General features: G+C 42.8%; 1 protein-coding gene across 1 annotated transcript in view; it reads right to left on the bottom strand.

The window, feature by feature from the left end:
* Positions 1-21,133, bottom strand: part of ITPRID1 (ITPR interacting domain containing 1) — a 59,608-nt gene extending 38,475 nt beyond the window's left edge. The window contains exons 1-7 of the mRNA XM_035129550.2: positions 20,959-21,133; positions 19,834-19,977; positions 8,768-8,945; positions 8,030-8,078; positions 6,091-6,137; positions 3,441-3,492; positions 347-433 (exon numbers count right to left, since the gene is read on the bottom strand). Coding sequence (XP_034985441.2) covers positions 347-433; positions 3,441-3,492; positions 6,091-6,137; positions 8,030-8,078; positions 8,768-8,921 — 389 coding nt within the window. The 5' untranslated portion in view covers positions 8,922-8,945; positions 19,834-19,977; positions 20,959-21,133. The remainder of the gene's footprint in view (positions 1-346; positions 434-3,440; positions 3,493-6,090; positions 6,138-8,029; positions 8,079-8,767; positions 8,946-19,833; positions 19,978-20,958) is intronic.
* Between the last annotated feature and the right edge of the window lie 395 nt (positions 21,134-21,528).

The following is a 21,528-nucleotide window of genomic DNA, read 5'->3' on the forward strand; positions in this document are numbered from 1 at the left end:
AAATTCTGAGTTGGAAATTAGGGCAATTTGCATCAGATTTTTTTCCCCAGTTTTGCATCAGAACATTTTCTGATGCCCTTGAGAGTGATGTAATTTAGCATGTTTATTTTACTTGGATTGAGTAAACAAAGCCAAACACTTCAAAACTGCCAAGTTTGCCCAATATTTATTTGCAATTGGCAGCCGCTCGTTGCTACTAATGAACTTGTGAAACAGAAAATTTTCCGCAGAAAAACAAAGCACCAGAAAAAACTTTCCGCCCCACATAGCCGAATTTGAGGCATGTGCCTTGCACCGTGAAAACCACAAACCTTGAAACAAACAATGAAATCTGGTTGATGCTGACCTTTTGGGGGCACCGGGAAGAGAATGGGATGAGCCAGCACTGTTCCATCGTGAAAGGACAGGCATTTCTGAAAACTGATGCAGGGATCTATAGGAGTGGGAGAAAGCAACAATGAAATTTGTTTACACTCAAGGTCCTCTGGGATGTCATTATAATTTCTTTCTGGAGTAAACATTTGCATCTTTCTTTTAGTTCAAAATGTTACTTTGCTGGAGCTCTTCAGGAGAAGAGCATATATGATACTGTGGCAAACACATTTGTTCTCAGGAACAGTATGTTACAGGAGGTGTTAGAAGGTAGGTGTTAGGTACCGGTAAATGCTAATTATAAAGGTGGCAGAGCTTCTTCGCTTTTGACAGATGGCGTATCTATGGAAGTCTTTGGGGAGCACACGTTCTCTAACCACCTACTTTCTAGAAAGATATAACTGCTTTTAATAAAGCTCTATCTCTGTAACATGCAACGAGCAATACCAGAAGGAACACCCTCTTTTTATTTTGTCAAGATTTCTAGCTGCGACTTGTTAACTAGTTTGCTGTCTGGATTACGAAAGGGTGAACTGCACTCTCCTCAACCCGCCCACCCTCAAATGCCCTCCACCCCAGAGGTCCGTTTTTCTAGATCACCTGGAAACATAAGTAAAAGGTAATTCATAAAAAAGATAAAGGAATTAATAAGAACTGCATTTCCCTGCTTTGTTTTGTTTTGTCTGTTTACAGACTCTTTTAAAGTGGCCCTTTACCATACAGCCATACAATTAAAAACAGGTAAAACGGTTTGCACCATTATAAAAAGGAAAAAAAATCCAAGCAAAACTAGTACAGTATAGGTTAAACAAAGTGGCACAGGTGGGTCCCACAAAAATACCTTGACTGTCAAAGGGAAAAGAGGTGTGTCTTAAGCATTTGGTAGAAGCTGAATAATGATGGGGCCAGGCGCACCTCTGTAAGGAAGGAATTCCACAATTTGGGGGCTGCCACAGAGAAGTCCCTGGAAGCAGTAGCAGGGTGGCACAGACCGGGTGTGTCGGTGACCCAGCTTCCCAAAGGAACACGTCACTGTCAGTTACCAAGGGGAGGGGACAAGGTAGCTGGGAGCTTGGCACAGTGGGCAGAGCACTGCTGGATTCCACAGAATTATAGAATGTTACAGTTAGAAGATGGGACGTGGGTGGCGCTGTGGTCTAAACCACAGAGCCTAGGGCTTGCCGATCGGAAGGTCAGCGGTTCGAATCCCCACGACAGGGTGAGCTCCCATTGTTCAGTCCCAGCTCCTGCCCACCTAGCAGTTCAAAAGCATGTCAAGTGCAAGTAGATAAATAGGTACCGCTCCGGCGGGAAGGTAAACAGCGTTTATGTGCGCTGCTCTGGTTTTGCCAGAAGCGGCTTAGTTATGCTGGCCACATGACCCGGAAGCTGTATGCCGGCTCCCTCGGCCTATAGAGCAAGATGAGCGTGCAACCCCAGAGTCGTCCGCGACTGGACCTAATGGTCAGGGGTACCTTTACCTTTACAGTTAGAAGGGACTACAAGTGTCATCTAGCTCCACCCCTGCAATACAGGAATCTTTTTGCCCAATGTGGGGCTCGAACCCACGGCCCTGAGATTAAGAGCCTCATGCTGTACCTACTGAGCTATCCCATATGGCAATGCAGGATGCTGAGCCGAGGGGGTCACCTAATGGAGAAGATCCATAGTTGTGATGATCCATTTGGGGATGCCAAATTTTGGGCTTGCCTTGGGCCCCATATGTCAAGGACTGGACTGAGGAGGAATGGTGGAGACACCCCCCCCCTGCACCTCCCACAGAAGAGGAAGAGAGTATAGATTTACAACAGTGGTTTGCAGAAGGTCATGGTTCTGGGACAGAAGAAGGGCAAAGCTAGGAGATAACGGGAGAAGAAGAGGGAGGAACAGCAGAGCCGGAGCCCCCGTCTCCCAGAACCCGGCAAGCAGTGAAAGTGGTCAAGCAGAAAGCTAAAAGGCAAATGGCCCTAAGCAGCCACCATAAAGAGGGTGGTACTGTTGGTGACAGAGAGGGAAGGGGGGAATAGAGGAGATTACTTGGAGCAACGCCATTATCCCAAGAGTAACATTTCTATGCCTCTCTCTGTGAACGTTGAATAAAAGACATGGTAAGAGCTTCTTTTCTATCTATTACTGGCAGCCTGCTGTGTGTGTGTGGGGGGGGGGTCAGATTCCCTGAAGCCTGACACCATATTACAAAAGTTTAGCAAAGCCCACCCCAAGCAGATCTCCCCATTACCTTGCCCTTGTCCCTTTCACTAACCACTAGTGCCATGCGCCACTGGGAAGCCGGATCAGAAATATTGCCCGCCTGGCTGCTGCTGTCTGCAAGTGAATAGACTCAATGCTTAGAAAATGCATAACATGAGAGGAGTGTCTCTGGGTTCTCTGTATGGGTGGGGTGGAGTAAGCTAACTGTGTATGTTGCTGAATTTGTTTGCTCGGGAGTGTGCAGCAGAGGGAACATTTATGTCTGAGCATATGTTTTTGAGTTCACATGGGGGGGGGAATAGGCTACTTGTGATGGTGCTTTCCCCCGTGCAATTGTGTGCAGGATACAGTTCTGCTGTGATTTCACCAGCTGGAAAGAAACCGCCAGCCGGAATTAGAGAAGGGCTGCCAGCTGTCACATGTACAGCTAGGTCCGTCCGACTGTTCCCTCCTGCGACTGTTGCACAATGGGTTGCTTACATGTAGGAACATCTGACTGTGCGCCTCAACCCTGTTTTTACTCACATCCCGTTGGAGAGATCTACGCATCAGAGCGCAGAAGCCTCTTCCCCTCCTTGTTACTTGCTTGTGTTAGCATGAAAGATTACTCCATATTTTACCATGAATATTTTGCATTTACACCCACATACAATTCTGGCTAATTATAAATATCACATTTAGCTTAATACTAGGAAAAGCTAGATGTCATCATTAAGCTAACAAATATTCTTCCTGCCACCCTACAGTTCAGACATCGAAAGCTTCCCTACACAATTAATTGCAATGCCTTCACTGAATTTTGAAGTGCAGAAGTGAATAGCTCACAACATGCTTCCAAACACCATATATGAACTTACCGCATGTAATTTTGCACAGTCATTTGGGCCATTCCTGAGGGAGGTGAAAGAGCTGCAAAGAAATAGAATTCATTGATATTTTTTTTCCCACAAGTCCAACAGGCAGGATTTTTAAAATCAAGATTTGAACTTCACTGCATGACCAGGTATATTTTTTTTGCAAAGGAGGTAAAGGGATGACAAAAGTTATTTATCCATAGAAACAAAGAAACTGAGATACAGGAAGTGTCTTTTTCTGCTGTAAATATATCTGTGTATTGGTAATATGTATTGTCACAAAATTACAAGCGTATTGTAATATGAAGAATAGCTAATGCTATTCTAGGCTGCATCAACTGATGCATAGTGTCCAAGTCAATGGAAGGAATAGTACTGTTCTGCGTTGGTCAGACCCCACCTGGAGTACTGTGTCCAGTTCTGGGCACCACAATTTAAGATGGATACAGTATTGACAAGTGGGAACATATCAGGGGATGGCAACCAAGCCTTATGAGGAACGACTGAGGGAGCTGGGTATGTTCAACCTGGAAAAGAGGGAACTGAGAGAAGATATGATAGCCATCTTCAAATATCTTAAGAGCCGTCACATGGAAGATGGAGCAAGCTTGTTTTCTCCTGCACTGGAGCGCAGGATTCGAATCAATGGAGTCAAGTTACAAGAAAGGAGTTTGCAGCTAAACATCAGGAAGACAGTAAAAGCTGTTTGACAGTGGAACAGTTTTCCTCTGGAGGTTGTGGAGTGGACTCTCCTTCCTTGGAGGTTTTAAAGCAGAGATTGGATGGCCATCTGTCATGTGTGATCTAGTTGAGATTCCTGCATTGCAGGGGGTTGGTCTAGGACAGTGTTGGCCAAACTTGGCCCTCCAGCTGTTTTAGGATTACAATGCCCATCATCCCTGACCACTGGTCCTGTTAGCTAGGGATGATGGGAGTTGTCCCAAAACAGCTGGAGGGCCAAGTTTGGCCATCACTGGTCTAGGATGGTCCTCAGGGTCCCTTCGAGTTATACAATACAATGATGCTATGATTCTAAGAAGACTTTTTTTATCCAATATTTTTGGGAAGGTCCATAGTACATTCAAAGCACATACATTCAAAGCACATTCAAAGCACATGGCTTCCCCCAAAGAATCCTGCGAACTGTAGTTTCCCTCTCACACAACAATACTTAGCATTCTTAACAAACTACAGTTCCCATAATTCTTTGGGATAGGGCCAGCCCAATACATTTTGCTTCTGGAAGCACAGGCGCAAAAGATGCTCAGACCTCCAAGTCAAGTGAATAGTACCCATGGCCAGCTAAATTATTTTGGTGTCAGAGGCAGAAAATCCCACAGACACCTCTTCCCCTCCATGGCAGTGAAAATGCAAGCATAATAATTTAAATAACAAAGGGCTGGCCTTTCATGGCACCTAAAAGCAGGTTGCTCAAGGCGGCTGCTTCACTCTGCCTAATGGTAGGATCAGCCAATCATATAAGGGGTTGGACATTTAAAAAAAGCAAGTCTGGCCATTGAAACACATTCTGCTAGGTGTGCAGATGACTGATATATTTTGGGGGAATAGCACCAGCCATCAGTCCACCAAGATTCCATGCTGCATTGGCACTTGCAACCTTCCAGATTAAATCTAGCCTAGTTGGGAAAAAAAAAATCCTTCTAGTAGCACCTTAGAGACTAACTAAGTTTGTCATTGGCATGAGCTTTCACGTGCATGCACACTTCTTCAGATACACTTCCGATGCACACTTCTTCAGATATCTGAAGAAGTGTGCATGCACACGAAAGCTCATACCAATGACAAACTTAGTTGGTCTCTAAGGTGCTACTGGAAGGAATTTTTTTAATTTTGTTTCGACTGCACCAGACCAACACGGCTACCTACCCGTAACTAGTTGAAACACTTATTTCAGTTTTACAAAACCAAATTCCAGACCACACGCACTTAAACTTCTTGCACAATGGGATGACATGTGGAGCGTTGTAAATGTATTCTAGACCATGCAGCTTTACAGCTGGAATCCCTGAAGCTCCTTAAGTTGATTTTCGGACAGAATTACAGAAGCTGAGTGTGACTACATCTGGCTGCTTAAGCACTTCAGGTGATACATTGGATTTCAAGTAATAACTCTATAAAACAGTTCAGTATATGAATATGGTGACAATGTTACTGTAAGAAAACACAACGTGACTAGCAACTTGAATTACTGAACACTTTTTCACTGATGTGAAGTTAATTGTACCTGTGGTTATCAATTTGCAGTTTAAAAGTGGTACAATGTAAGGCAGGATCCAAAGTTCAAAAAGCAAATGCAGAAATGGATTAATAAGCAGAAAATGGAACATGGAATGTGAGAGAAATAGTTTGAAAACATTGTGAGCTCGGTTAGAAATGGGACAGAAAACTAGTTAGCAAGTCATTGATGTAATGTGCTGGATCTTTATTTACTCAGATTTGCCCCATGGCTTTGGCCTCTGCTCTTTCCGCATGTATTTCTAAAGAGTCAGTGTTTAGTCTGATTAAGCAAATGTTTGCTCTGAATCATGATTAAATAAATGGTGCAATGTTTCATGAAGGATTTCTAATGACCTACTTTAGGCACCCTTCCTGTATCACATTATTGTCAAATAAAGTCCAAGTGTTGCCTTACCTGCTGCTTTGCCTTGGCTTTCTTGCAAATCTTCGCTTTCAGATAAGCTGTTAAAAGAAGGGTAAGGAAACTGGTTGGGAGGGAGGATTAAATATCCAGAACTCTCATCCACTTATTTACAAAACAGATGTGGCAAGGATCCTTTCTAACAGAAGAGATTCATTGTGACTGCTTAGGAAGTTTGCCAGTCTGATATAGTTTCTCTATATTATTCTGCTTGCTAGTTTAACATTTTTTAAATAACCCTAGTTCCTGGATGACCATTAATCCAGGAAGTTTGCCTATTAAGACAACATGCTAATAAAAGTTTTGTGTAAAAAAAAAGGCTGCTGGTTATTAGGGATACAGGTTATTTAGGGAATGTGTGTCCTCTTGAGAAAGTACCTCCCTCATTTCAAAAATCCCTAATTTATTATGAGTAGCATATAAACCCTTTCAGCTCAGAAAGATTCCAGGCAGCCATGATTTCCACCAATGCCCCATCCTTTCCTTCTCTAGCTGCTAAGGTTGGTAGGAGTTAAAACAGCATTCAAGGTCAATGTTGAAGGGTGCTTTTCACCTGCTTCTGCATTCTAAGATGCTCCTATTCCTATGAACTCTGGTAAGGGTAGTTTTTGAAAAGTTCTTTCTGATTCATTGACCAGGATAAATAAAACATGTTCTTCCCCCAGCACAGTGCTGGCTGGTGTCCATTGGGACTGGAAGCACAGAAGGCATGGAGACTCACACTAGGCAGAGCTTGAATCAATGAGAGGTGCTCCCAGCTGAATATGGCAAGAGTCACGTGGAGACTAAGGGCAGTACCACTCCTGGGTTGGTTGTTAGAAACCAGGCAGGTGGCAGCTGTCTGGGGACAGATTCAGGCTGTTGGGGCAGTGACCCATTCATAGAACTAGACTACTGCCCTGGTGAACTGTTTCTAAGAGTCTTTCTCTCATGAGGCTGAGCCAATTTGCTTCCTCACATTTTCATCCCACTGACAGTCAGCAAAATGCGGGGATTTCAAGCAATTTGGGCGATGGAAATGAGAGTCTGCCGTGAGACTCTCATTAAGAAAACAGAAAACAAATGTGGATCCTCTCATTATGGACTACTATTGGCCAGTATTTCATGTTCCACCCTTGAGTAAGGTACTGGAAAAGGTGGTGTTTGGGTGATTATACTGCTTTTTTTCTTGGAAGAATTCCTGTCTGATATCTGATGTGGCTGGGGGACAGAACTGGCCTTGGCCACATTGGTGAATGACTTGTGTTGAGGAATGCTGAAGGACTTATGTCCCATTCTATGGTCTTTGGTCTGTGGGGTGCTCAGAATCCCATTTGGTCCCCTGTGTCCATAAACGAAGCTCTTGGGAGAAGTAATCTGGACGCTTGGGCTAAAGTGTGTGGATGGAAATGAAATGCCTACGTTTGTTTCTTCATCTACATCAGGGGTAGGCAACCTAAGGCCCGTGGGCCGGATGCGGATGGTCCGGGAATCAGTGTGTTTTTACATGAGTAGAATGTGTCCTTTTATTTAAAATGCATCTCTGGGTTATTTGTGGGGCAGGGGAAATCATTCACCCCCCCCCAAAAAAAATTTAATGCAGCCCACCAAATGGTCTGAGGGACGGTAGACTGGCCCACAGCTGAAAAAGGTTGCTGACCCCTGATCTACATAGAATGTATCCATGTATCCTTCATTTACATAGAAAAACCTACTTTTAACTCAATGTATCTGACAGAGGCATTCAGTATAGAGATCAACTGTAGTACCAGAATGTTCATCACTAGATCATTTGCTATGAAGTTTACAGGTGTATGAATGAGATTTTTATCCACTCCAACCATCTCATTATTAGAGGTACAGTTGGCTCTTAATATTGAAACCATTCATCCATACAATTGCAAGAATTAGTTTTTAAAAATTGACCATGCTATTCAGGACTGCTCATACTTACTAGAAACCAGAGTCCATCCAGTTGCAAAGGTTTTTTTCTTTGTGGTCCACTAAAAAAATTAGGCACAGCAGAATATTACTTCTTTTCTCACCCACCCCAGATTTCTTCAAAAGAGCTCAGAGCAGCATATATGGTTCTTTCTTCCCCTCCATTTCATTCTCACAACCTCTGCAAGGTTGGTTAAGCAAACGGATGTATCTGGCCCAGGACCAACCACAGAGTTTCATAGTTACTGGGGATGTGAACCCTGTGTCTTCTCATGCCTATTTGGCTAAAATGTTACCAAACAACTCAATTGCCATACTGTGGCTGTTTGATTCCCCCCGCCCTGCCAATGAAGCAACACAACTATCTATAACTGTTATGTATCATTTGAAATATGAGTCTGAAGGTTTCATCTGTAGGCAATGCATAAGAGCATCACTGCACAACAAGAGCATCTACAGCCCCTAAGTGAGTTCCTTCACACCACAGTCTCATTCCTTCCAGAAACTAGGAAAGCATGAGTGTGGGAAAGAATCATGCCATGGAGTCCACCAACATGACATGGAGTATGTCAATATATGTCTACATAAAGTAAGCCCCGTATAGTCCAATGGGACTTACTCCCAGGTAAATATGAATAGGATGGCCACCATAATGCTTCTGATTTTCATACCACACTAAAGTTGCTCCCAAATGAGGAAGATAAGGGAGCTTAGATACTAAGATCTTAAAACACCTCATAGAACCTCTTACCAAGTTGTGATGGAGAAAGAGGCTTGTCTACCACAGCTTTTGGAGCTGGAAAATCTTCATCCAATTGCGTCCATGACATTCGGGTTGATGAAAGGAGTCCTCTCTTCTTTTCAGTGTTAATATTGGCTCCATGGTGATGGGATTCCGAGAACATCTCAGTGTAAAAATGAAAAGGCTTCTAAAAAAAGACAGAACGAAGATGAGTTTAATATAATTAATGAATGACGGACAACCCTGGATGAAGCTGAAGAAGTTGTGGAGAGGAAAATCTGCTTGAGCATCAGAGCTTTTTAATGTTTCATATAATCTATAGCAAAGTTATCAACACAACACAAACAGGAACCCCACCTCCTTTTCCTTTTCTATTCCTTCCTTCCTTCTTCTTCTTCTTCTTCTTCTTCTTTTGAAGCACAGGTATTTGTGCCCTCTGGTGTGCATATCCTAGCAGTTGGGGCCATTTAATTGTTTAAACAATTGTTTCATTGTTAATTAACTTGGAGCATAGAACCAGTGAGCTTTCCCAGATGTGTAAAATCCTCCTGAAGAATAATCTCTTGTGGTCAAAAACACAGGGAAGTCAACTGCCCCACTCTCACTAAACGGCAGGCTTGAGGCTAATCAGGGGAAATATTGAAACCCCATCCCATCAGCTTAATGTCAGCTGCCCAAAGCTGGCTGAGATAAAAAGCTATTACACCACCTGGCTGAGTGTCAAGGAAAAAGTGCTCATAGTAGTGTTCTTTGTGTCATGTGTGAGTGGGGTGGGTGGGTGTTTTGGATCAGGTTAGCCATATTGATTTGTATGCTGTTGGTGGATTTTTGTTGTTGTCTTGTTGGGCTGTGTATGTCTCAACAAATGAAACTGATTTGTAAAGATGTTACGAGAGGCATTGCACATATTTTTGTAAATCAAGAAAATCTTTAATAATAATAAAAAGTGCTCCTAGTATCCATGGGACAACCACACCAATTCACTAGGCAGATCTGATGTTTTGTGAATGAAGATTCATGCCGCCTTTGGCTCACACACTCCCTCCAACTCCCTCCTTTCTCAGTTTGAGACTCGCCAAGATAAAATTCTGGTTTCTAAAGTGGGTTTGCAAGGCAAGCACAAACCACAATTGATTGATTTGAACGAAGCAGAAAACTATGGGTTTTTTGAAAACTAGGAAAGAATAGAGGCTCCTTGAAGGGTCATTAATGTAATCTAAGCAAAGGTTTAATGTTGTGTCTGAATTAGCCTCATGAAACATTGGAATTGACAACTACCTACAGAAGAAGCCCTCAACCTCAAAACAACTGCAAAGTGGGAAGGAAGAATGACAGACTCTCCAAGTGTCCTTATTTTCCAGGGACTGTCACAGATTTACAGAAGTCATCCTGGTTTCTGATCTGATCCTGGAATATCCTGTTATTCCTTAGGACGTCCCTATTTTCATCAGATAGATGTTGGAAGGTTATACCACCCAAGCCAAGGAGATAAGTATACAACCTTTAGAAGACAACTATAGGGAAGTATTTAAATGTTAAATTATGTTTTTATACATGTTGGAAGCCACCCAGAGTGACTGGGATAACCCAGTCAGATGGTCGGGAAATAATAATAATAATAATAATAATAATAATAATAATAATAATAATAATAGAATAGGACATCCCTATTTCCATTGGAGAAATGTTGGAGGGTATGGAATGGGGACTTTGGGCTCAACCAGGATGCACAAGAGATGCAAACGTCTTAAGAAAAAATTAACAATGTGAATAAAGCAGCTAGTAGAAGGAGAGTTCTAGAAAAGTGGAGAATCAGAAAACTAAATGGGACAATGTCATCAACCTGAATAACCAGCTATCTAAAGTGGAATTCACACGGTCCTTACAATGTTTTCCGACTGCCTGCTTTTTAACTGTACTGTACTGTCTTAGTATAACTCAGGGGTAGTCAACCTTTTTATACCTACCGCCCACTAATGCATCTTTCTTGATGGTAAAATTTCCTTAACCGCCCACCAGTCCTCGATGGAAGGAGGATTCAGCTTGTGCCGGAGAACCCCCTACCGCCCACCTAGAACCCTGAAACGCCCACTAGTGGGCGGTAGGGAGAAGGTTGACAACCCCTGGTGTAACTGGAATCCTCTGTGGTAATGACGCAACAAAATGTTGACATTTAGAGTCCTTGCCTTACAAGCAAATTTGATCTACATGTTGCCTGCCATAGAAAGGATTGTGTGAATCAGTCCTGTGACAGCAGAACTACATCAACAGTATTAAGAATTATCAGCATAGAAAAGTCAGCAGGTTGTCAAAAAGAGTTGACGTAGTGTCAATAAGAGTTAGCATAGCAGAAGCAGTGGCAAAAAGGATTTTAGGACAACTAAAAACATTAAGACATGTGCTAAGAAATGCAAATGTTACAGAGACTGTGCCCTGGTTATAATACTAACCGTATAAGAATCTTAAGCGTGTTGTGGCGCAGGTTGGTCTATTTTTGGAGGCTTATGCATCTGGATAAAAAGAAATTGGCTCTCTTTTCTGAGAAAACACTTGTGTATACTAGATTTGATCCAATGTTAATATCAAAATCCCCATTGCCAGGATACTATTATACACTTGCTCTCATAGTAGACCATGAACCTGAATTAACCAGAGCAAAATCCCCTATAACAATCAGATGTTGGACATCAGGGAACATTATGCTGCTGAAAAGAAAAGGGCTTTGCAGAAATAATAGGCGGTGCTCGTGGAAAACGATAGAAAAGAAAACCCCAGCATATGCAGGCGTAAGATATAGGGACATAAAGCTATAAAGGCCGTATCATCATATATGAGCCAAAATCATAAAATATATAAATATGAGCAGCTGGAGCTAGAAAAGCAAATCTGGGAATTGGAGAGGGGGGAAGATTTAACTTAACCAGCAACTTATTGCTCCAAGAGGGTAAAATTGTGAAAGCACACTGCCAGAGGCCCCAATTTCAGTCCAGGAGTGTGGAGTAGTTTGCTGTGCTCTTCATTTGATAAAGGATCTATGTAGAGAGCAAAAGAATCTTGGAGATTATTGGCTCATCTTAATACGAGCAGAATATCCTGGAAGCTGATAACGGAACAATCTAAAAGACAAATGGCTCACCCCTAACACTTGAGCCATTGCGGGTATATGTGGTATTGCACACTGGTGCTTTACAAAACCAGTTCCTCTGGATAATGCATTGTGAGTGGGTGCATAGAGTTGGGGAGAGAGAGAGAAAGGAAATTAAGAAACCATGCTTGAGTTCTGTGTCTTAAAAGCATGAATATCACTGCTCTGGTGTGCCCACCAAGTTCCTTGTCCCCTGTACTGAAGAGAATGGAGAAGATATCTGCATATATCACTGTAGGTACATTAAATATCCACAAAACTCTAAATCAGGGCTGGTGAACATGAAATAGAAATCCAGTGGTCTTCTTTTGATAAGAGAGTAACCAGTGCTTTTTTTCTTTAAAAGTGTTTAGGGGTACTCTCATTTTGACTCAAGAAAAACCACCATTTTATAGTTCAAATTGGGGGAAATAAACACAGTAAATGGACAAAAGTACAAAGATTCACAAAATGTGTAGGGGTATGCGTACCCACGGAAAAAAGCTCCGAGATTAACAACATGACAGTGAAGAAACCATTCATAAACAGGGATAGAAGGATCTACAGAAGGGTTCAGATTGAGGATACTTAAGGATTCAGCCTAAGATGACTTGGGATGGACCTGCAAGAGTTATTGCAATTCTGTGAAGGGGTCACATTGACCCCAACAAGAGCTCCACTGCAAAATATGTATAACCAACCTAAGCTGACTGAAAAAAGTCAACTCAGGTCAGAGTGGAAATCCGAAGGACGTCATGGCTCTGCAAATCAGTCTGGTGCAGCCATTTCATGAGGAAAATGTACATCTTAATAGAATGCAATATAGCTATAGACAGCTATATAAAATATAGACTATTAGGTAAATGGCAAGGGAATTAGCAAGACCCGTACCAAACTTATATGGCCTATTCCTTCTTGCTTCAATCATTAAATAGTTGTAACCCAGTCTGAGGCCTTCAGTCTGGGGACAGCTAAAGAAATCAAGTAAATAATAAGAATAATAATTAGTCACATTAATATTCCTCCCTTCATTTAAGGAGTTTACAGCAGTGTACATTGAAGTTTTCTAGCTTATCCTCTCAACAACCTTGGACATGGGTGTTTTTTGTGGGGGGGTTTTTTTGCATGCCCCTCATTGAACCCAACTTTAAGTTCACTTTTGTTCACCTGAAAGAACAAATAAAGCTATACTAAATCTAAATTATCACTGCTGAATTTGTGCATGTTAATTTTAGATTTCAAATATATTAACCTCTAACAACAGATTTGACAAGTCAGTGTGTCCTTTCAGATGAGTGCACTTTTTTGTGGTATTGAGCTCCACACATCGTATTTGGGTTTTCCTTCTTAATTCCTCTCCAAAAGCAACATTCAGCCTAGAAAATCAGTTGGTAAAATGGTTCCCACCTTCTGTATAATTTGGCAATATGCAAAAGAACATTGTGGACCTTCAGAGGCCCCAAAGAGGGAAACAGTAAAGAATCTTCCTGAATATGCTGGAGCTTGTGGCTTATTCAAGACAGTATATTAAAAATATTGTGCTGGATACCACTGAAGTGGCTGGTGTTTGCAAATAATTAAAAGCTCTCTCTTTCGAGCCAGACTGGGGGGAAATCAAATTCCCATCGACCCCAGCAAGCATGGCCAATGACAAGGGAAGATGGAAGTTTTAGGTCACAACACAAGGAGAGAACCATGCCTTATGCCTAAACAAATCCGGTTAATATTTAAGGAGCCACAAATCTCTTTGTCGGTTTTGCTGCAAGAGACTAACAAGCCCACCAGTCAGAAAACTATCGAGCAAGTGTCATCATTTAATCTGTTTTTAAAAAGCCAAATATTAACATTTATATCTGATAGCACAGTGAGATCTCAGTTATGGCCAGCCAGAGACTCATATCAATATGACAGCAATTCAGAAATTACTGCCTCTGGATTGAGATGACTTCCAGCAGGGTAACTGCTTAGTTTGTTACAAGAGATTTATTGTGCCCAGCCTGCATCTGATAAAGTGGGTTCTTGTCTATGTACGCTTAAGTGACAATAAATCTGGTAATATTTAAGGTGCCACTAGACTAGTTGTTGTTTGAACTCAAGGCTATAGAGATTGGTGGAACAAAGACTGAACCAAATGTGCATCAGTAAAACCTGCGTATAATTTATATGAAATAAACTCCATGATACAATAAACTGCATATGAAACACTACTGGATGAATTATGAAATATTATCTCAGCTAAGTGGATAAAAGGGTTTGTCAAAATTGCTAAAGGAATGGAATGAGCTCTTTCCTTGACAGTGTCTGAACCTGAATCATGTGCTGCTTTAAATATAATGCAATAATAAAATGATGTACACCAGTAAGATTAAATCAAATAAACAAAGAATATTTGGTGTTACGTTGGAGGGAATGCCAGGAAACCAGGACTTATGTTCACATGTGGTGGGGGTGTAAATATGTACAATTTTTTAAGCAAAGGGTGTTTAAGGGGATAACAAAAATCACTGGGTTAAAGCTGACCAAAAGCCCAGAGGTAGCACTTTTATCAATTTATGATGAGGTGGAAGGTTTGCAGGCTATGAAGGAGTTGGTCACAAATTTATTGACAGCGGCCCGAATTATTATAGCTAGGAAGCGGAAGGGGCAAACGGAATATAAAATGAAAGAATGGTATAAAGACGTGTGGGATATAGCCATTAATGATAAATGAACATGTACTATTAAGGTAAGATGGGGAAAATGCAGGGGAAATTATTTTGAGGAGATATGGAAGGTATGTGTAGAATTTGTACTGTTAAAACGGAAAGGGGTCAAACCATTGCAAGAGGTGTTGAAATTTTGGGAGGTTGGATAGTTACAATGGAATGGTCTTGGGGGGTGGGGTGCCCGTTTTTATTTTTATTTATTTATTATTATTACTTTGTAAAAATAAATAATAAATAAAATAAAAAGGCTGTATGGAGCAGAGCAAGAAAAGTAGGACAAGGGCTGCCAACCTCTTAATTGGCCACAAGTACAGGTAACAAATGCTCATCTCACAGATTGCTTTCCACATGTAGTCGATTTGCATGGAGGTAAGGAGGGCCACGGGACCCAGGTGGCGCTGTGGGCTAAAGCACTGAGTCTAGGGCTTGCTGATCAGAGGTCAGCAGTTCGAATCCCTGCAACGGGGTGAGCTCCCGTTGCTCGGTCCCAGCTCCTGTCCACCTAGCTGTTTGAAAGCACATCAAAGTGCAAGTAGATAAATAGGGAACGCTCTGGCGGGAAGGTAAACGGTGTTTCCGTACACTGCTCTGGTTCGCCAGAAGCAGCTTTCTCATGCTGGCCATGGACAAACGCTGGCTCCCTCGGCCTATAGAGCGAGATGAGCGCCGCAACCCCAGAGTCGGACACGACTGGACCTGATGGTCAGGGGCCCCTTTACCTTTAAGGAGGGCCACACCAACAGCCCACCAGCTCTGATCTGACACTGAGTAGTATACCTTCAAAGAGGTACATGCGCGTGCACAGACTTAGGTTTGCAAAGGCATTCCGTGTGAACAGGGCCCCTGTGCAATTGCTCCAATTGTATACAAGGGCCTATGTGTATACTGAGACCCTTTGGAGTTGCTCCACTCAACATGGTAGCAGGGCATGTGCCCTCAGGCACACACCCCTTCCCACACATAATGCAGCGGGAGTGACAGATCAGAGCATGTTCTTGGGGAAGGTGCACCCTGTTAACTCAGTTGCAGCCACCACATTGAAATCTCCCTGGTGACGAATTCATGGGCCCTTCAAAGCTACACAGGTCACCATCAGCTAGGCATAGCCCTGTCATTTCCATGCATCTTTCACATCTATAGCATGGCCCCAAGCTGGTTAGACACTTGAGTGAGGCAGGGTCTAAGTCAGTGACAGCCAAACTTGGCCCTCCAGCTGTTTTGAGACTACAATGCCCATCATCCCTGACTACTGGTCCTGTTAGCTAGGGATGATGGGAGTTGTAGTCCAAAAACAGCTGGAGGGCCAAGTTTGGCCATCACTGGTCTAAGTGGTGCACCAAGGCAAACAACTTCGGGCTTCTGATTTAAATAAGGTTTCAGATAAGCGAACAAAGACAATCGCAAGTCACGTTAACAATCAACAGAGTGTCATAACTGATCCTAGACTTGAACAGTATCACCAACAAATCTTAAGTATCTTTACTAGCAATCTATGAAGGGCCAACAGCATGGGACTCTCTTCATAAAGTGGCAGAAATTCCTCAGATGAGCAAAGTCAGAGGCAAAAGCATGTTAAAAAATCAGTCATTTGTATGTTCTGCACCAAGAGGGGAACCGGGTTGACATTGGCAGAGAGACAGCATTTAAATTTGTCAAATTTAGCACGTAGATACGATTGGCGATACTTAGCACATTCTTGAGTTCATGGAAGCTACTTAAAAAGGTGTACTTACTGTTCATGGGGTCACGAAGAGTCGGACACGACTAAACGACTAAACAACAACAACAACACTGTGCATAGTTATCTTCCTTCCTGGGTTTTTTTATGGTCACCTGGTGACCGCAAGAAGATTGACTCCTATTTGCATCTTTACAGAGCCAAGCATCTACATGTGGGCAGTAACTTTCAATTCCATTAACCTCTAATGCTAACTCTTGACAGCATACATCTTTTTTTTCCATGTGAGGATGCTGGCCCAAGTCTGAAAGCCACTAATTCTTATACATTACATGCAGAAGCTCAGGATATATTTTCTCTTGAGTTCTACACATATTTATAGATCCATAAAATCAGGTGCAGCTTGAAGTCAAGAGTGTGCTAGAGAAAAACAAACATTGCATTAGCACCAAAACCGGTTAGGATGTTTTATCGTGTACTATAATAATTATATCCGGCCCTGCCCGAGGATTTCAACTAACGTTTCTTCCCAAATAAGTATTTAAGTTTCTAGTCCTGTGCATTTAACTCAACTTGGAAGCAAGTTCTGCTGCAATTTGTAAGGAAACGATGGCCTGTCAGAACTCAAACATTAGATATTACTGCTTTTGCCAAAAAACCTCTGCAACAAGCACAACTTCAAGATATCAAAGAACAAGCAAAACCTTCCCTGAACTTAATCCAGACATTAATTATATGAAGAAGGGAACCTCAAAGTTTACCAGGATAGACAAGGGTCCTTAGATGATGGTGAAGTCCAATTTGTGCTGGTTTCTGCCGCTTCTGCAGGGTTACAATAGGATGGTCCTCGCTAGTCTGGTGCCTCTGAATTTGTGTTTTTCCACAGATCCCTGGATCGAAAAGCCAAGGTACAGGAACTTGCCTTCCTGGCCTGCCTTCCCAAACCCCATTGAATTAAAAAACCTTCCATGAAAGGCCAAAATGGGCTTTTTGCCAAATGCTGGCGTTCTGAGACGACAGCTACGATGGATGATTCTTCGCTTGCCCTCTCAGCAAAAGGAAGAGGAGAACAACAAAGCATCTAAGTTTTAGTGATGTGGGCAGTGGGGCCGGGGGGGGGGGGAGGGGAGAGAGAATTGAAGCCGATTCTGAAACAGGAACTCCACTCTGCTTCGATTCCAAAGCAAGACACTGCTGTCCCTTTAAAAACAGTTTGACCTGTTGGCACATGCACAAAGGCGAAGGATTAAACTCCACTAAGGAAGTAATGGAAACTTATTCCCCCCCCCAAAAAAACCCCTTCTTTTTTCTCTTTCGGTTGCCATGGATATAGTGCTGGGTGATACAAAACCCTCCAATTTGCATTGCAAAGCAACAGCGGACACACAGAGGACACACAACTTGGTATTCTGAATGCAGACAGGCTGTGGAACTTCCATTTTTAGAGCTGGCAACTACCAGCACGAATAGTGGTACTTGAGAAGGACGTACCAGTCTCGCAATTTTGCGTCCTTGTATCCTATAAATGGCACTCCTAATTTTGATTAGAATAAAACAAGTACAGTCTCTACAGGTGTGTCTGTCTATCATCTATCTATTTGCAATTCCTCTCTCTACAAAGCAGAAATTGGCTAGAGAATTCAATAAGGGGTCATCTGGCCCCTTCTCCATTCTTTCTGAAGCCAAATTTCAGTTGAGGGCCTTGAGCGTAGGCACATGCAAAATCTTCTAGAGGAATTGTTTTGCCAGTTTTGCCAGAAAATGACCCACACCTGCCAAACTAGCGAAAATGTTTAAAAAAGAAAAAGGCAAATGTTGGAAATGCAATGAAGTGGAGGGATGAGCAGAGTGACAGAGCGGAGGCAGCGAAATTTTTATTCATTCATTCATTCATTCATTCATTCAAAAAGATATTTGTATACCACTGTGTTTCATAAAACCTATATCGAAGCTGTTTACATCAATAAAAATGTAAAATCTCACCTAGTGGGCCAGATCATTATCTTCACTCACCCAACTTTGACAGGTGGGTGGGACCTCCACCTGCCAATCATTCACTATAGTGATGTCATGTGACTTTAACCTGTCAAAGAGCAGTGTGCAGCACTTCTCAAGTGCCCAACAGCCAGCTGCCAGTCATTTTGGGGGTGAAAGAGAGGAGTAGGCAGAGTGCCTCCTCACTGCATGCCCAGTATAATATCTAACACAGGAAAGCATGGGGAATCTGTGGCTCTCCAAGTGATGTTGCACTACAACTCCCATCAGCCATGGTTGCTGGGACTGATGGAACATATAGAAGGCTGCACCCAGAGCCGTCCTTCCCATTGGTCTTAGTGGTTCGTCGCGCCAGAGCGCCGGCCTCTCAGCGGCACCCTAGCGAGTGGGGGAGCTGCGCGGCTTTGCCAGCAGCCTCCCCTTTCCCTGCACGCCCGCCAGCTGCGCCCACCAACTATATGAATGGCGAGCCTGCAGCTTCTTTCCCAAGCCTCTCCAGGAGGAGAGCAATCCCTGCAGAGGCTGGGGAGGGAAGCTCAGCATCTGCTAAAGACAGCCCTGCTCCCGGTCGCTGTCCTCCTCCTGCTTCCTGGCGAAAGGCGGTGCGCAGCCTTCCCGGGCTGCCTTCTTGGACACCCCAACACTGGAGAGCATGTCCGCCAGCACATTTTCCTGCTTGTTCGCCACCGCCACGCCGGGGATCGGGGCGGTGGGGGAGGCAGAGGACATTTTCCACTGTCCCCTCCCTTGTTTTGGAGTTGCCAGGGGAGGCGCGCTGGAGGGATCTTTGCACCATGGCGCTGGATATGCTTAAGACGGCCCTGGCTACACCTGTCCTGCATGTACACAAAACACGCGTACCAAACAAACCAGAGGGTCATTAAAGACTAAAGTGTTACATAGGAAAACCCTCTGCCATGATATGGGGCTGACTATACCTGATCATTATTAAAAGATCACCCCAAATGATCACAATTAGAGTATGCTGGAAGCAGAAAAAGCAGCACACCAACAGGTGCCTGGAGAACAAGGAACAACATTCCCAGCTACCTCAAATGATGATCCACACACTTCTTCTGAGAGAGGTTACCACCTACTATGTGGAAATTTCATTCTTGAACCACAATTAAAACAACCAGTAAAGAGGATATTACAAGAGCATCCGAATGACTCCTGCAGCCTGACCTGAACCAAGTAAATCCTACTGTTTCGCTCATTACTCCTGAATGAACAGAATAGTATTGGATGATCCCCAATAAAAGGTTCCGCTGTGGCTTTAGCCAAGGTTGTCTGATACAGGATCAACATAATAAATGTCCTAATTTTCACTGTTTAGAGAGAGAATACAGCACCCAAGATAAAAGTCATACCCATACATTTAAACTTTCACTTGTTTCTCCCGATTCTACTGTCCATTAAAATTTTAATTTAAGTTTGAGATGTTGGTAATTCTGAAGCCGAGCAAGAAGTGAAAGATTACATCGAGACCCAATTGTTTCTACAACTCACACAATCACACCCATGGTGTGTGGGGTGGGGAATAAAACACAGAATCCAAAAGAAATACCTTTACCTATCGGAGTGTGGTGCCCGGGTGACATTTCCAAAGACTTTTATTCAGATATCCAGCCGGTAAGTTTCCCCAAATCGAAGTGCTATCTCTTGGCTAGCCAAGTGCAGCCTTTAAAATACTTGGAGCCCTTTTGTCTTGCTGCTCCTAAAGGAAGCAAGCAAAGGGGTGAAAGACAAACATTTGCCTATCCTGCAGTGACATTTTCATAATCCACGCCCAGCTCCATGTCTAAAGCAAAACCTGTTTTTCAAACATATTTTATCTGGGATCATTTAGATAACAGCTTCACTCCAAATATAAATAGATCTTGTGTGGAAGGAGAAAGAACAGACATTTGACAAAGCAAGCTCGTTGTGATATTGTACGCTGTAGAGCCAAGATACCGTCACCATCAATGTAAGATTAAGGCCATTGAGGTCAGAGGGATTAGAATAGATGTACACCTTCTGAGGTGTGCATTTCATAGAGCCAAAACCAGGTTTTAATGTATGCTATGCTAGGTGCTGTTGACAGCTGAATGCAAGAGTTTCAGAGCAAGTGTGATGTAGTCTGCCTCTGAGACCTGGATTCAAATCTAGGAATGGAGATGTCTGCATCTGAAAGTGAACCAACCAAATCTGTAATTCTCAGACATAGACGCAGATCAGAAACAGTTAGCAATCAGATTGCACAGTTGTGAGGGCAATGAAGAGATCGGGGCACAGCCACAACTTTATTAAATGAAGAAGATGAACTGATCTAAAAATGGCAAAAAATGCAGTAAATTTAGGCCAAAGGGTATGTGTTCCCACACTCCTGAAGCTTGACCTGGCTGTCCTGTCAATTGACCCCAAGGGTCAACTCAGCATCAAACTTTCTCTGATCAGACGAGTCTGCCTCCTCATTTTGACTCCCAATCTAGTTGGACCTCACTTCCCAAGTTCACTTTTAGCAGGAGTGATAGACTGAGCAGCAGACTGCAAACATTTTCCTAATATAGATAGTGGTGTAAAAAAAAATAAAAAAATTTCCAGATATAGCTTCTGTCAATACTGTAGTTCTATGATACGGTCAGTCTGTTATATCCTGTTACGCAGTTGTTAAAGACAGTGGCACTCTGCCAGACAAATATGTTGGCAAACGTACGTCGTGGAAAAGCCAGTGAGAAAGACGCCCATTGATATAAGCCGAGCCATGATGCCCTCTGCATATTTTGCTGAAATCCCACATCACTCTGCGTACTCAGCTTCAGAATATTTTCTTTTTAAAAATAATTACTCCTTTTTTACAAGCTTGCCCGCTGCTGTGGAAACATGCTGCCTCCCAATTACCTCTGGAAGAAATGCAAACAATTTGGTCTGTAAATGCATGTGCTCACATAAACACAGAATTGTACACCTACTATGCAAATAAACCAAAGTGCTGTTGATGATGACCTGGCTTTTTGAAGCAAACACGTTCCCATCAGAGCTATTTCTGGAACTCTATGCAAAAAGAGAGAGGCGGTTTTTAAACCATTGCGAGTAACAACTCATTCCTGGAGGTATGTTGTAGCAAATGTTTTTCCAGGGGAACGTCAAGTGAGTTAAAGCTGCAGTGATTTCATTTAAGTCTTATTTATAAGTGCAAACATTGATCACGTACAGTGCACAGATCCACACTCGTTTTCACAATTCCGTGACACTAGCCTTAGCAATTATGAACAAATGTTGAGAA

The sequence above is a fragment of the Zootoca vivipara genome, chromosome 12 (genome assembly GCF_963506605.1).
Source record: "Zootoca vivipara chromosome 12, rZooViv1.1, whole genome shotgun sequence".
Classification (NCBI taxonomy): domain Eukaryota; kingdom Metazoa; phylum Chordata; class Lepidosauria; order Squamata; family Lacertidae; genus Zootoca; species Zootoca vivipara.